At 36.1% G+C, this 17,288-nt stretch overlaps 2 protein-coding genes across 2 annotated transcripts; both read right to left on the bottom strand.

The window, feature by feature from the left end:
- Nucleotides 1-3,414: 3,414 nt before the first annotated feature.
- Nucleotides 3,415-4,706, bottom strand: LOC128745653 (putative odorant receptor 83c). The gene is made up of 3 exons (XM_053842730.1): nt 3,840-4,706; nt 3,694-3,783; nt 3,415-3,636 (listed from the first exon to the last, which is right to left on the bottom strand). Exons 1-3 carry the CDS (start codon nt 4,704-4,706, stop codon nt 3,415-3,417), a joined length of 1,179 nt encoding a protein of 392 aa, XP_053698705.1.
- Nucleotides 4,707-5,272: 566 nt separating this feature from the next.
- Nucleotides 5,273-6,563, bottom strand: LOC128745654 (odorant receptor 43a-like). Its single transcript, XM_053842732.1, has 3 exons — nt 5,697-6,563; nt 5,551-5,640; nt 5,273-5,494 (listed from the first exon to the last, which is right to left on the bottom strand). The coding sequence occupies exons 1-3, from the start codon at nt 6,561-6,563 to the stop codon at nt 5,273-5,275; spliced, it is 1,179 nt and encodes a 392-aa protein (XP_053698707.1).
- Nucleotides 6,564-17,288: the final 10,725 nt, after the last annotated feature.

Here is a 17,288-nt window from a genome sequence, read left to right on the forward strand (position 1 = left end):
AAGAAAATAATCGGTCAGCCGTCGTCGTTTTACTGCACTCCAGAACAAGCGTATAGGAGATAGTTTGGTCAGTAAAAGTGTCGGAAAGAACAGTGTACTATATAAAGAAGGTTTGGGAAAGTGATAAGCTATCCTACACGCCTACCCGGAAAGTGTACAAGTGCCGTAGTATTACTGCTGAACGGACCAGGGAAGGGTGTGAAAAAAGTGAAAAGGATGATTAAAAAGAATCCAGCGAGGTCAATGAGGTCCATGGCTCAGGAAATCGGGTGTTCGGACTTCTCAATCACGGACTAACGTAGTAGTAGTGACAAAAATTTGAAGACATTTACCATTTTTTCTTGCTATCAGTCTTGTGACATGTTACTGGTACACGAGCACCGAAAAGAAATGCAAGAACAACGAAAACATCTTTTGTTCTACGTGTCGTACACTTCTCGGTATGGGAGAGAAAATGTCACCAGTTTTGGAGACAGTTTTTGTATTCTCTTTCGCTGTTACGCACGTAAGCCAAACATACAGGTTTCCCCCAAACAACACGGTTTTAAATAAGAAGGTTTCACATACACCTTATTCTTTATCATTTCTTCATACTATTCCAATTATAACTATAAACAGAAAGCAACAAATGGATGTCATTTCTACATGACATTTTGATGAATAGTCAGCTTATGCTTGCTTATTCATGTATGTATTCGGGCTAGTCTCAACACTTCAAGAGATAGACACTGTCGATACGGAAACAGTACACAGCGATGGTATTGGTTAAGAGTCTGACATGGCATTGCATGCCGGTAAACGTATAGAAAAAGTGTAACCGTTTCGGTTCCTACTTGGGAGACTACGGTGGGCCGGCCACGTCGCAAGGATGCCGGACGACTGTGCAGTGAAATCCGTTCTCTTCAAGGGCCCCACCGGCACCCAGAATAAAGGGGCCCAACGTGCTAGATGGCTCGATCAGGTGAAACCGGATTGCGTGAGTCGAGACGCGCTACAAATTGGCGATGAGTAGCCCAGGGCCGAGTATAATAGAGAGGAATTCATGATACGGCAAAAACCACTCCGACTCTCGGCTGGTAAAAGTAAGTAAGACGAGTCAGGCCATAAGCTCAAGTAGGATTAATGCGCTCTGCTGAAAGCAGTAATAAAAGGGATTATGGTTTTGACTGCTTGACTGTAACCGCCATAATCTTATTAAGCTTTTCGCTGTGATCGAAAAAACTATAAAACATAAAGCTATCTGCGTAAGAAGCTAAAGCTTCTTACTAGAACGCTCTACTAACTTAAAAATGTATAGCCGTCAGCAACGAAGGTTAAATTCTACTGTGAGATCATCCTGATCGATTTGATTTACAGCGACCAAAATAATATATCCGTAAGAATATATAGTAAGTTTTCAGCAGTTTCCGTAGTTGTGCAGCATATGCGCATTAAATTTTATCGTGCATATTAAAACGATAAGCGGGTAAAATTAACGTGCTCAAAATTTAGCAATTTTTGAAAACCAGTTCTCTAAACAAAATAAATATATTCGATTAGTCAATCTTAGTGTCTGGCAAAATCATTCTGATTGCATTATGACATGAAAACCGATTAATAATAACTTTCTGCAACTCACAGTTCATTTTGATGAGTTACCGTGGACCCCCGTTCGTTTGACCGTTTTTAATCTGAACACTTTTTAATTTGCACCCCGTTGGTTTGCACGACGTGCAAATTAAAAATGGTTCAAATGTCATTCTCAACATGACATCATTTGCTTATGCAGACAATGCGCATAAACGCGATTTGTTTGTATTAATCTAGCGTGTTTAATCTGTTTCACATTGCGTTTTCCCAACGATTATGATAGAAATCCGATTGGAGAATGAAATATTCGCTGCCTCCAACTTCCAACTGAATCAAACCACCAAAACAATAACAAAGAGTAGGGTGACCAGTTCACACAATTTCCAGCATATTTAGGGTTGCCAGTTGTTCAAATTAAAAACTAACCCCGTTAGTTTGCATGAGGAATCGTTCAATCGAACGGGGGTCCACTGTATTGTTCGGCGACCGAAGAATAATGGTAGAAAACGGCAATATGGTCCCTCGTCAAAAAATTATTTCGGTGTTCAACTCTAATATTCTACATATTAGCAGCAATAAGTTTGTTTGGTCAGAGTTTTACCATATTAGTGACCATTAGCCATAAGACAAACATCATACAAACACAAACTATGAACGCAAAGACAGTTGAATCTCTCACGGTTATTAAATATTGAACATACCTATTTACATACCGAATGATGTGTGAAGAACTGCGAAAGAGGAGACACCTGAGTTTGCTTTTATATGCATCGCACTTTCAGCGTGAACCGGGCAAGAATTTTTCTGTTTTTAGTAGCTAGTTCAACTTCAAAAAGAAGTATAATAAATTGTTCATTATAAACCACTAGAAGAATAAATAAAATATGTACGATGAACAACATAGTACAGCATTTTATTCAGAAAATTGAGAATACTTACACTGAAAAAGTAACACCATTTAACAGTAGGTACAACAAAAAACCTTAGTTTAACGTCCATATTAAAAAAAAACCTAATTTGCGTCAAACGTTTAACGAAACCATTCTGAGAATAACATGATCACTCTAAAATGCACTTCTAACCACAATAGGACTTCAACTAAAATACAGCCCGGACTTGATTATCCGGGTGCTCATTTTTATTTTCAGCCCGGATAATCGAATCACCCGGATAATCGAATCATCATTTTTGGTACAATTTTTTTTGGTATGTCAAGTTTTTTGACTTTTAGGTATCAGAAATGTTTTATTTATTATTGATCTATCTTCCCAAAAGTCAGAAAAATCCTTTCTTACGACTTTTTCCACTGAAGATTTTTTTTGGTACAATATTATTTTTTGTATGTTATGTTTTTCAATATTTAGGTATTATAAATGTTTTTTTATTATTGATCAATCTCCCCTAAAGTCATTAAATTCTTTTTTTGCAATTTTTTTACTGATGATTACAATGATGATAGTGATGATGATAATGATGATGGTGATGATGATTTTTAAGTAAAAAAATTGATTTCATCATCGTAGGATTTATTTTTGTTTTGTTCGCCGATAAAAAAGATATAAGAAAGGAATTTCGTAGCTTTAGGGAGGTGAATCAATGCTTGTCTAGTTGGAATCATCATGTAGCATGGAAACTATTACATTTGGGTTTAAAATAAATCAACGAAAAAAAAATTATTTTTTTTCACCCGGATAATCGAGTCTAAAAACTCGGATAATCGAATCCTCGGATAATCGAATCCCCGGTTAATCGAATCCCCGGATAATCGAGTCCGGCCTGTATCACTGTCCTGCTGGTATCATGCTTAATACAGCCTCAAACTAATCCGCCTAAAACAGATATTTCCTACAGTTCTTGCTCGGTTAGAAAACTATAGAGCATAGTAAACGATGAATAAATTAGCCGCATAATTTCGGTGAAAGCTTCCATATTCAAAGGACCAAAACCACGAATGTGCATTTCGATGAAAAGCTGACTACGTCTCAATAAAAATGTAAAGGACCGCCTCTCGGAGTTTGTTAGCAGGTGCCAAGGAAAATCGTAAATCATTCCCATAACTCGTTCATTCTAGAAGGATTAAAAAAAACCGTTACTGAAGAAACTACATTGGTGCCGTATGTATACCATCAGCTGCATTATAGTTCCCAATACAGAATAAATAAACATTTGGAATAGTGATGCAGTCGCAAAACCGTACGTGGCATACCAGTCCGTCTGCAAATTATTTAATTAAACGTTTGAAACATTTAGAACGAAAGGTTTATACTTACCACCAATGCAAGAAACAAGTTAAACGAAAGCGTCATCACAGTTGTTCCGACCTGCGTTTTGCAGATATTCTCGTAACAAACTTGAAGCGATTTAAGATACGCCAAAATTTCTTGATGGCTACTAATTATTTGTCGCATTTGCGTGTGACAAAAATCACTATGATTTTTGGAATCGGCATCATTTTGGATTAAAGTCAAATCTTCCGCAAATTTATCAAATTCGATTGCAAATAATTCAGTATAGCTTACAATATGAAATATGAACATCATAAAGGCAGTGTCTGATGCCAAAGCGCCAAACAGGCCATATATTGCAAATAAAATATGGAAACTGTTTGTCATCCAATAACCGAGAATTGATTCAGTGCTTACTCCAGGAATGTAAAGTGGAAACATGGTGATAACAGTTTTTTCAAATACGTACATGTAAACCGGATATGCAGAAAACAGCAAAATGGTTGACAAATACAGCACAGTAGTTACTTTCACCAAATTTAGTAATAACGTAATGTTCTTCAACACGACAGCTTTCTGTTTTTCATCACCATTCAAATGCCTTAGGTAAATATATTTCTTAAGTTGTTCGTGGTTTTGATAGTACAGTTCGGAACGAGAAAGCGTAAAATATATTTTCAACGCACATTGAAAGAAAAATCCTCCAAATGAGAGAGCCTTTAGTATATCGGTGCCTTCGGTCGCAATGATAATAGAATTTACGGTAAGAATCACATAGACAATCAGCACCAGGTAGGATATGTAGGTTCTTATTCCGGTTCGGTATTCAGAAGCAAAAACGTTCAATCCCAGTGGTGAAGAAAGGAAACTCAGATACTTCATATATTTCATAAATGCATTGAGTGCATCCATTATACTCTTTAAATCTAACTCTACCAAAACAAGGATCAAACTATTCAGAACAACTTCAAAAGTGTTTCTGGTACGAGCAACGTACCGTTGAACGGTATTCCTAAGTAAACTATTAACGGCATATGAAAAAATGCCTATTTAACTATTCATACTGCGGATTTTTTTCTTAATTGACTAAACTGCAGCAGAAACAATAATTTAACCCTGATATTGTTGGCGTGCTTGATTAAAATCAATATCGTGCAAACAAAGAAAAAGTTTAAATTCAATGCAAATGATGTTTTTACGAGCAAACTATCAATGTTCTCAAATAGCTGAGAAGTCCTAGTCGTCACAGGGTATCAAATGGAATCCATTTATCACCTCTCTATACAAAAGATTAAACAACTCACTTCTCTAATTTGCTCTTATCTTTAACATGAATCTTAATTGGATACTGATAATCCGTAGTAGATCGAACTAGACATTACGAGGGAAAGTGTTGATAATTTTTCTTTATTCCTAGAAAATAGCTGCTGAAACACATCGAAATTTGCTAATGCATCATAAATAGATATATATATTTCCTATAGCTCTTGTTCGGTTAAAAAACTATAAAGCATAGTAAACGACGAATAAATTAGCCGCATAACTTCGGTGAAAGCCTCCATGTTCAAAGGACCAAAACCCCGAATATGCATTTCGATGGGTCGCTGGCTTCGGCTTAATAAAAATGTGAAGGACCGCCTGTCGGAATTTGTTATGAGGTGCCAAGGAAAATCGTAAATCATTCTCATTACTCGTTCATTCTGGAAGAATCGAAAAAACTATGACTGAAGAAATTGCATCGAAGCATTGTTTTTACCATCAGCTGCATTATAGTTCCTAATACAGAATAAATAAACAATTGGAATAATGACGTAATCACAAAGCCATACGTGGCATACCAGTCCGTCTGCAGAATAAAACATTAAACGTTTAAATTATTTACAATGAAAGGTTTGTACTTACCACCAATGCAAGAAACAAGTTAACCGAAAGAGTTATTACAGTCGTTCCGACTTGCGTCTTGCAGATATTCTCGTAACAAAGTTGAAGTGATTCAAGATACGCCAAAATTTCTTGATGGCTTATAACTATTTGTCGCATTTGCGTGCGACAAAAATCGCTATGATCTTTGGAATCAGGGTTGCTTTGGGCTAAAGTTAAACCTTCCGCAAATTTATCGAATATTATTGCAAATAATTCAATATAGCTAATAATATGAAATATGAACATCATAAAACCAGTATCTGAAGCTAATGCGCCAAACAAGCCATATATTGCAAATAAAAGATGAAAACTATTTGTTATCCAATAACCGTGGACTGATTCAATGCTTATTCCAGGAATATAAAGTGGAAACATGGCGGCAACAGTTTTTTCGAAAACATACATATAAACTGGATATGCAGAAAACAACAAAATGGTTGACAAATACAGCACAGTAGTTGCTTTCACCAAATTGAGTAATAACGTAATGTTCTTCAATACGACAACTTTCTGTTTGTCATCACCATTCAAGTGCTTTAAGTAAATCGTTTTCTTAAGTTGTTCGTGGTTTTGATAGTATAAATTAGAACGAGAGAGCGTAAAGTATATTTTCAATGAACATTGAAAGAAAAACCCTCCAAATGAGAGAGCTTTTAACGTATCAGTTCCATCGGTCGCAATGATAATCGAATTTACGGTAAGAATCACATAGACAATCAGCACCAGGTAGGATATGTAGGTTCTTATTCCGGTTCGGAAGTCAGAAGCTAGAACGTCCAATCCAAGTAATGAAGAGAGAAAACGCACATACTTCGTATATTTCATAAATGCATTCAGTGCATCCATTATAGCTTTTAAATATAACACTAGAAAAACAAAGTACAATCTATTCAAAACAACCTCAAAAGTGTGTCTGATACGAACAACATACTGTTGAACGATATTCCCAGTTCAGCAACAAATGGAAATAGGGTATGTTGCTGCTTCGTCGTAATTGCCTATTCCCGTCCTATCCAACACAAATAATTAAAAATAACAGCATTTTACGACACACCATGCAAAACTAGTCATTCCCTAATATTTTAGTTTGTTGTCTATCATACGCGATCAATCAAAGTGAGCTGAGATCTATTTAAATGCTTTTTATCATTAAAGAAGTCCTACCAACCAAATTTCCTACGTTTTTTCGTGCGACGAAGAAGAAAATGTCGACTAATCGTTTTAATTTCCGTCATTCAAAAATGAAAATGACTCACAATACCTTGGTATTGTCGTTATTCTAGAGCCAGGAAAACTTGCCTGACCTGCAGAAATTTTGCAGAATAACATTTGTCATGCCGTCCTACACAACACGCGTTAGCTTCGTAAACATTGTTGCGATTTTTGGTTCGGACGATGAAAAATTTTGATGAACGGATTTTAAAACGGTACGACGAATTTAAGAAATAAAGTCAGTTGTGTAATTTCAATAATATGCTTTAATAATCGCTTTTCAGTGATTTCAAAGTTTACGGATCGGAAGGTAAGTGTGTTTTAGTCAAATCAGCACAAGAACTTTTGGAGTATTCATTAAATCCATACAACAAATGATGAAAATTAGAGTGGCTTTACTTACTACGACGGGAATTAGAAATAAACCCTACCTACTGAACTATTCATACTGCGATCCTTTTTTGCTAGAATATATTAATTGCAACAACACGGTGATGTAAGCCACCGCACAATTATGTGTCTGATAAGAAACAATACAAATCGAATGAATAAAAAGTTCAAATTTAACGCGAGAATACAGTACGTCTTTAAGTAATTACCAAACTATCCAGGAGGCACTATAAAATCGTTTCAAAATCTAGGTGCTTGTTGCGATTTTGAACAATTTACTTTTAAATTTTTACTATTTTTATTTCCTAACGTTGCCCCATGTTGAAAACATTTTGGAAATTCGATCCCTTTTTCTAAATAGCACATCCTTGCCCAAACAGAACACATTAGGCCGTATGAGTAAAAGAGTTATAGAGCAAACGCTCCCATAAGATTTACACGGGAAAAGCAAAGCAAACTGTTTTATTCTTATTTTTGGCCTATTGTCTTTTCACAACTCTTCCAATGAAATGCCAGATATGCACATAGGGTACGGGAGGGTATTTTCAGCCCATTAAGTGGTAGCCTAAGCAATATTCAGGAATTACGTTGAAACTATATTCATTCGAGACAAGATTTTTATACCAGTTGATAGAATAATATTTACTGAATATCGGCGTGTATTTTGGTCTAATGAAACGCTAGTGAATTTGAGTTATAGTCGCGAGAAATGATGAATGTGAATGTGGTGTCTGTGTTTTTTAAATCCGACCGACCGAAAAAGCCTGCACAGGGATTAGATGCTTTTCAAAAAGAGATCAAAAGAGAGACCGATGGATAACGTGTCGGTATTGCCTCGATACCGGCTCATTGAAGATAACTAGTTTTGCAGTGACAACAGCTTGCTGCTGGCGCTAGTGTATCATTGAATCGTACATATACGTTAGCACCAGAAGGAAGCAGTGTTGCCACATATTCATTTGTACTCTTTCTTTTTCATCTGTACTTTTGCTTTCAAAAATCTGTACCACAAAGCTGGTTTGTTACATAGGGAAACCTGGTTTGTTTGCTTTAAAAAATACAAAAATCGCAAATTACTGATTTCTTTGATGATATTGGTACACAACCTTAATGACAGACACGTTTTGTTTTGTTTGCATTCATGTCAAGAGGTGCTCCTCTATTGATTTCAAGTAACAAAACTGAAAGAAAAAAAATAGTTTTTGACACCCAAAAAAATCTGTACCCATCTGTACTTTATGACAAAAATCTGTAATCTGTACCGTACAGAATCTGTACCAAAAAAATCGGAAAAATCTGTACTTTTCCATATAAATCTGTACATGTGGCAACACTGGAAGCAAGTGGTTGTCACTCAAATACTAGCTATGTTAACACGATAGAAGAGTTTCAGGCGCAACTGCATCACATCTTGGTAGTAGTGTAAATAATGCACCATATGCTGAAATTCAATGCAAAATGCTGCAGATTGCTAGTGAGTGAAAATTGATTTATATTTTCATATCAGAGGGGAATTTTTGTGTTCTTCCGTGATCAAACAGCGTTGGAGCAAACGTTAAAGATAACATTTTAAAAATCTTGAACATTTCTTAAATAACGCTACAACATAGTTTTTCGAATACTTCATTGTGTGTAAAACCCGTACCTGATATGATATGTCACTACAGTTGAGTATTCAAAACCATCTAATAACTGCACTCTCATTGAAAGTTTTGCTCCGTCTTTTTTCTCTCTCTAGTGCGCTGGCTTGGCCGTAATAATTACCGATATCGTATATAAAAAACCTTTGGGTTTAATAATTAGGTTTAATTCATTTTTCTTTGTCTGCTTTCGCAAAAATCAATACAGAAACAACAGAAAACGGAATAATTCAACTTAAAGTTACACTCGTTTGATTCTATTTAAAGTTTAACTATTTCAATTCTCGTCATATATAGGGTAAAGAACCGGTTTTAAGCAGTCTAAGCGGGTCACTGATTGTTTTACCTTATTACAAGCGATGGATTGACTAAGTGGGGGATATCAGCATACCAATCTTCTTGCTATCTTTAGTTCTTCAAGCTGTTACCATTGGAAGACACTATTGTTGTGCTAAACTTTTGATTTTCCGCTTTAATAGTTGGAGCGGTGGAACTAATTTTGAACAGACCGAACATATATTCACCCTCAAGGTGCTTTTTAAGCAATCCAGAAATCTGATTTTTTTACGTCCCCGTAAAAAATCCCTCGATTTTTTCCCCCTATTCAGTAAGTTCGCGTTCCTATCCGCGACCTACTAATCGGCATCTGATGCGTAATCGACATAGCGTATCGGCATAGATGCGTGAAATGCCATCTGTCTAAATTGTTTATCGGGGCATACACTCACCGTACCGTTCGGCAAATGGTATTCGTCGTCTCTTTTATTCTCTAGTGTTCTTATGGGAAACTGCGAGTTTGACGTCTCACTCGCTGTTCATAAGGATGGTGGGAGAACAAAAGAGGTAAACATAGCAGTACGCACGGTCCGACTCAGAACAGTGTTGTCAAAGCAAATAACATTGAAACACATCGTTGCTTCATTAAATCACTGAGAAAATCTTCGAAAATGATTGAAAAAGCTGTCTTTTCTATTGTTGTTAATAAAGAAAAATTAATTATGAACATACATTTCTCTTGAAAGTATTCAACCACGTTTTCACCATTGGAGGTTTCAGTTAATTTCAAACCTATAATTCTTATTTCCAGAACCGAAACAGTGTCTTGGCAACACGATAGTTCATCAGTTTTGCTGCAGCTGCTGCTACTGGTGAACAGGTTCCGTCAATTCAGAATTTGTTTTCAGTTTTGTCATAAAATAATAAAACTTTCGGCTAGTGACAAAGCCTTAGATAATAAAAAAAAGATAGTGAATAATATGGTATGTGACAATTGAGTGCTTGACTTTTAGAGTGGTTGTAATCAGTGCTGAAAAATGTGATGGATTCGTTAGTAGCGAGGTGACGATTGCCTTCAGCAGCTGAAAAATGTACGTTTTTGGACAACAATTTTTAATTCATCATATTTCTTGACGGAAACCCAGTAAATTGTTTGTAATAAAGAATGATGAGAGTGAATCCCTTCGAAGGAACTAAGTTCCATTGGGATCTCACTTTGTTTTTTTTGTTTAGCTAAATACTCCGCGTTGTTATTTTCTTATATTTTATTTTTTTGTATGTGTCCACTACCAGGGGGTTCTCATTATGAGCTCTTTGGTGTGGGGGTCAGAGGAGGGTACCGGAGGAGCTAGCGACTTGATTCCTTTAAACAAAATGTGCGTTTTCCATGCATGTGAAAGTGCTTACAAGGCATGATTTGTGAGAAATAAACACGAAAGGAGATGTAAAGAAAAAACTGATTTTTTGGGTCCATCCCGACCAAAAAACTTTACATAGCTCCAGCCCATCAACCATAAGAGATAGAACTTGCATTTCTTTAGCAAAATTACTTAAAATGTAATGTTATTTAACTTTGCTGAACATTTTATTCAGCTAACTTAAGCCATAAAAAAGTTTATGTTTTGCACTCGCTTACTATTATGGTCACCATAATGTCATATACACCAAAAAATGCGAAAGGTAAAATAACAAATTTACTCTGAACATACTATATACCTAGATTTGGGTTTCATCCCACGGTGCGGCGTATGCTCCTTGAACGAAGCGTCTTGCGGAGGGAAAAGTAGACCTCGAATTCTAGCTTGAATGCGTCGTTGGATCTCCTTACACGTATTATTATCGGCGCTAACCAGAGATCCCAAGTATACGAACTCGTCAACCACTTCCAGTTCATCGCCGTCAATAATCACTGTACTTTATTTTCTCTGGAGCCCCTTCCTACCATATATTTGAGGCATAAGAAACGCCATAAGAGTCATAATAGAGCTGAAAAATGGCATAGCAGCTGGAAAAGACGGCATTTTTGCTGAACATTTCTAGAGTTGGGGGCGAACGGCTGTATTTTCAGGTCATAGGGTACGGGAGGGTATTCCCAGCACGCTACTAATTTCGGCATACATTACCTTTTTTTGGCTACACTTTCTCAAATAAAAACTTTGCCGCTATATAACAATACTGAAACGAATATAGCACTCATAAGCTTTAATGTGTTATAACTATTTTCATAAAAATGTAAGTAATTTGCTAAATTTTATTCAATAAACATCAAAACCGCTGTTTTTCTACTAGCACGTAACCAGACTGAAAAAACCAGCAGCAATCGCTTACGCGTATCTGCTCTTGATGATGGTTTGGAAAACACACAATTACGATCAATTTTACTTATTCTAGAAACTAAACAGCTGTGAAAATGCTATCACAGAACAATTCTACTTCTTTTTATCACATTAAATTTCCCTCTGATATGAAAATATAAATCAATTTTCATTCACTAGCGATTAGCAGCATTTTGTTTTTAATTCCAGCATATGGTGTGTTATTTACACTACTACCACTATGTGAGGCATGAAACGCCTGAAAAGCTTCTATCGTGTTGACATAGCCAGCAGCAAGCTGTTGTCACTGCAAAACTAATTAGCTTCAATGAGCCCGGAATGTAGGCAATACCGACACGTTATCAATCGGTCTCTTTTGATCTGTTTTTGCAAAGCATCTAATCTCTGTGCAGTCTATTTCGGCCGGCCGGATTTAAAAAACACAGACACCACTATAGAAAATGGGCTCAATTTAGCCGCAGCGACTTCATCATTTCTCGCGACTATAACTCAAATTCAGTAGCGTTTTATTAAGACCAAAATACACGCCGATATTCAGTAAATATTATTCTATCAACTGGCATAAAAGTCTTGTCTCGAATAAATATAGTTTCAATGTAGTTCCTGAATATTGTTCAGGCTACCGCTAAATGGGCTGGAAATACCCACCCGTACCCTACTAAACTATGGAACTATAAACTATGCCTCCCACTTGGCTTCGAGGTATGACGCTGGCCTAATAAGCCTACACTCTAACAGCTGGCTGCGAAGTCTGTCGTATAAAAACAGAAGGTCAAGTTTCGATTACGGAATGTAGCACCTAGGCTTCGCTTTGCTTTGCCTTGCCTTGTTTTGCTTTACTTTGCTTTGCCTTGCTTTGCATTGCATTGCTTTGCTTTGCTTTGCTTTGCTTACTAAACTATAGACTGAATAGGAACAATCTATGAAGCGGTTGAAAGGTCTCATACATTTACAAATAGGGCCATTGACTCGAATACAACAATTATCTCTTTAACTCTATATACAAAATTCTCCACCGTATAATGTTTCATAGACTGAGGCTCTTGCAAGAAACCTTTGTTCGCGAATGCCAGTGCAGTTTACGAGAGGAACGCTCGACGATAAACCAAGCAGATCCTCAATAAATTCCGGTAATACAACTTGCAGACTCACCGTCTGTTTATAGACTTCAAGACGGCGTACGATTCAGTTAAAGGAAATGAGCTGTTACGGATTCTGCTTGAATATGGTTTTTAAATAAAGCTGAATAGGTTGATACTTGCTACCCTTGATGGTTCCATGTCAAGCATCAGAATAGCGCTTGAGAGAGATGGCTCGTTTGTGACATTAGATAATCTGAAGCAAGGTAGCGGGTTGACTATCCTGTTTGAAAATTGGCAATGCAATTGCAATGACTCAATGATAATGAATGCAATGCACGACTGTTATTCAACGTACCCTTCCAGAACACTCTAAAAGCTGTATGTAGGTATTTACAACAAAGTTTGACCTAAAATTTCACTCTCTGTTGATATAATGCTCAACGCAGCATAAAATTATCCACCCAAAATAGACCTAATAGTTATATAGCTCTTATTCGGCTAGAAAGCTGTAAAGCATAGTAAACGATGAATAAGTTAGCTGCATTATTTCGGTAAATGCTTGAACGTTCAAAGGAAAAAGTCACGAAGATGGATTTCGATGGGTCGTTGGCTTCGGCTCAATAAAAATGTACCGGATGGCCTGTCGGAATTTGTTATAAGGTGAAGCAAGAAAAAGTGTTATAAGGTGTTAAGAAAAATCGTAAATAATCATCATTACTCGTTGATTCTGGAAGGATTGAAAAATCAACCATTACTGAAAAACCTACATTGTTTCTGATATTTTACCATCAGCTGCATTATAGTTCCTAATACAGAATAAATAAACATTTGGAATAATGATCCAGTCGTAAAATCGTACGTGGCATACTAGTCCGTCTGCAAACTAAACAACACACTAAACGTTTGAAGCGCTTACGTCGAATTATCCATACTTTACCTAGAACCCTACCTACTTATACTAGAAATACGTTTAACGAAAGAGTTATTACAGTTGTTGCGACCTGCGTTTTACAAATGTTCTCGTAACAAACTTGAAGTGATGTAAGACAAGCAAAAATTTCTTGATGACTAATAATTATTTGTCGCATTTGCGTGTGACAAAAATCACTATGATCTTTGCAATCAGGACTGTTTTGCTTTAAAGTCAAACCTTCCGCAAATTTATCGAATTAGAAATAATTCAGAATATGAAATATGAACATCATAAAGGCAGTATCTGACGCTATAGCGCCGAACAAACTATATATTGCAAATAAAAGGTGACAACTGTTTGTTATCCAATATCCTAGAACTGATTCAATGCTTATTCCAGGAATGTAAAGTGGAAAAATTATGGTTACAGTGTTTTCAAAAACATACATATGCCGGATATGCTAAAAACAACAAAATGGTTGACAAATACAGCACAGTAGTTACTTTCACCAAATATAGTAATATCGTAATATTCTTCAATACGACAGCTTTCTGTTTGTCATCGCCATTCAAATGCCTCAAGTAAACATTTTTCTTAAGTTGTTCGAGATTTTTATAGTACAATTTGGAACGAGAAAGGCACATTGAAAGAAAAAACCTCCAAAGGACAGAGCTTTCAGCTTATCACTGCCGTCCGTCGCGATAATAATAGAATTTACGGTAAGAATTACATAGACAAACAGCACCAGAAAGGAAACGTAAGTTCTTGCTCCGATTCGGTAGTCCGAAACAAAAACGTCTAATCCAAGCGGTGAACAGAGGAAATGCAAATACTTTGTATATTTTTCAAATGCATCCAGGGCATCCATTATTCCTTTTAAATCTAACACTAGTAAAACAACGTTCAGCCTATTCAGAACAATTTTCGAAGTGTTTCTGCTATAAGTAGCGTACTGTTGAACGATATTTCCACACAAACAATTAGTGACAGTAGAAAAAAAGTCCTGAACTATTCATGGATCATTTATCTAGATTGAAAAACAAACTGCAGTAAAAACAATGGTGGGGAAGTATGGCATCGAACGATGATATGCCTGATTAAAAGCAATATTCGCTTAGACAGAGAAAAGATTGAAACTCAGTGCAAAATAATAAATTACGTTTCTATGTATAACAAGGTACTTAGCATACTATCCCAAATGCCACTGTTTCAAAATCAAAACAAAAGTTTTGTTGACATCTTTTACGTAGTCTAAAAACTATCCGTATTATTTCAGCATCAAATAAAATCTGGCAATTGTTCAATCTTCAATTTTGACTATTTGAAAAATATATTGTTTATCAAACTTTTAGAAACGAAGAAGGTCTATTCGTAAATTTAGTTCTTTCGTCATTTGTGATGGAAGGTGTTACATTTACATTGCCTATTACTAAAAATAGGCACTAGAAAAGCTTAATCAAGCTGTTGGTTGAATTGAAGTGGGTGTTTCATTAGTACCTACTCATTAAAAATCCAAGAGTGGTAGTGTAAATCCGGGTACTGCTTGTTCAAAGAGGAAATAATATCAATATTAGTGGCTTTCCTGGAATCTTGAATTTACATCAAATGATAACAATTCATTGGTATATATTGGCATGGAAAATATGGAAATTTTAATTGTGTGACGTTAAAACACATATTACAACAGCGTGTAATTTTACCCTCTTGACAAAGTCGCACGTCTGCGACGTTTACATTACCGAATTTCTCCCTCCATTTGCCGTGATGAAATATCGCCTGCGATACCAATCGAAAATAACAACCATAAGATTATTCCAATAAGCTATTGCTATACGGGTTGATAAATTAGATGGTGCTAAAGTTTTCCAAATTTATTACTAACGGCTTCCGTGCAGGTCGTAACTCAAACAGCGGGAAGTAATAATTTCCATTTTTAATTGGGATGTAAATCAAGTGAAGTAATTGTCCGTGGCCGTGACTGGTTTTCGTTTTCTTTTCAGTCTCGATATCCTAGGCATATACTTCAGTGATAGAGAAAGATTAGAAAAGTTTACAGACGAACGAATCCCTCCCTCAATTTTGATTGTTTTTGATGTTGCTAAAACTACTTTGCAGAAAAGCATCTCAGTCGGTGAAACAAATTTTAAAAAGAAGTTTGAAAAGGAATTAAATAAACAAGCAAGCTAATCACTTCCATGCTGATGCACCTGGTCACTATGTTCAACTTCAAAGGCATCGGTTCATTGCCGAGTTCTTTATTGATTCTTCCACTTACTCAGAGAATCACTTGAAAAACTCTCCTCATCTCTTCATTATGCCCTATTACGTCGTGCTACGAAAAATTATCATCATTTGGGAAACCCTACAAACTGTGCAATTTAGTAGATTGATAAAAGAGAACCTAATATACCTGAACGAAGGACACCTGGTGCCGGCCTTTAGTCCCAATGGCAGATACGCAAAAATCACATTATTAAGCTAGCACGGTTTCGCTTATCGTTGTTACCCAGATGTGATAAATATATACATATATACATATGACAGGAAAGATAGACTTTGTGCCATCAAGGGTTATTCATATTTTTCAATCAAAACGGGTCGAAAACAAAGTTAAAGGACCGTCCGGGCACACCAGAGTGGTGGAAGGCTAAATGGAGTTCAGCAGATCTTGACAGCTTAGTCGCTTGCTGTCTTCCGCTGCCATCAAAGCACATCGCATCCCTTGATAGGACACCGGTTGGAGAGGAGCTCGAGAAAGAAAAGTGATAAGAATGAAGAGCCGTTTTATTCAATCAAGGAATGATGACTGGATGAAACTGCTGCCAGGTTATTTGTTCAATAAGAAACATTTCACACTGATGAGATTTTGACCCAATCGGATTTGTCGTTTTTCGAAATAAGCGAGACTTTTTTCATTATTAGATGCATACGTAAATTAATATTACGATCACTGCCATTCCCCAGATTTAGGAGAGATAAGGCGCACATCTGTTCTAGGTGTAAAGAAGGTGTCAAACTATAAACTGACCAATCTTTTTTCGTTTGAATAACAAACTATACAATCGAGTGATTAATTTCAACGTTTATTCAGTCACCGACTCTAATGTACCGATTCAGGCAATTTCTCAACACTTTACTGTTGTGTTCTCTACTAATTTATTGCTATAATGTACTTTTAATTTAGATTCAATTTAACTGCATTCTAGCTGTACCCTCAGTGCGTCCACGCGTCAAGCTGAAAGTGAATCGAAAATACTTGAGGTAAATAAATCTCATATGACATCTACTATCGAATTGCTCTGTTGCTTCTCGGTGCTCATTTCTTTGCAAAAGTCGTAATGTTATTTTCTTTCAATAAAATATAGTGCATCTTTCTGCACCATTAAGGTGTCCGTGAGTTCACCCATTAGGGTGATACGAACTTTTGTTTTTTAAAATAAAATATCAAAAAAAAATTATTCTCCAAAAAGTTGCAGAGCATACTAAAATAAGCAACTCTGCTGAATATAGTAGCTATCTATCTCTTACCGGTTGCGAAATATAATGATGTGTTAAAAAGGAGCACTTAAAAATCAATTATGCTAAATAACATTTTACACGATTTTTTTATTGCTTTCGACTGTTCTACAAAGTTATTCAGTATGCTAAAATACACATTTTCTCTTAAGATTGTTTGTCGCTAGGATGAATATAAGTTATAAAATAAATGAAGAAAAATTGCA

This window comes from Sabethes cyaneus, chromosome 1 (genome assembly GCF_943734655.1).
Source record: "Sabethes cyaneus chromosome 1, idSabCyanKW18_F2, whole genome shotgun sequence".
Classification (NCBI taxonomy): Eukaryota; Metazoa; Arthropoda; class Insecta; order Diptera; family Culicidae; genus Sabethes; species Sabethes cyaneus.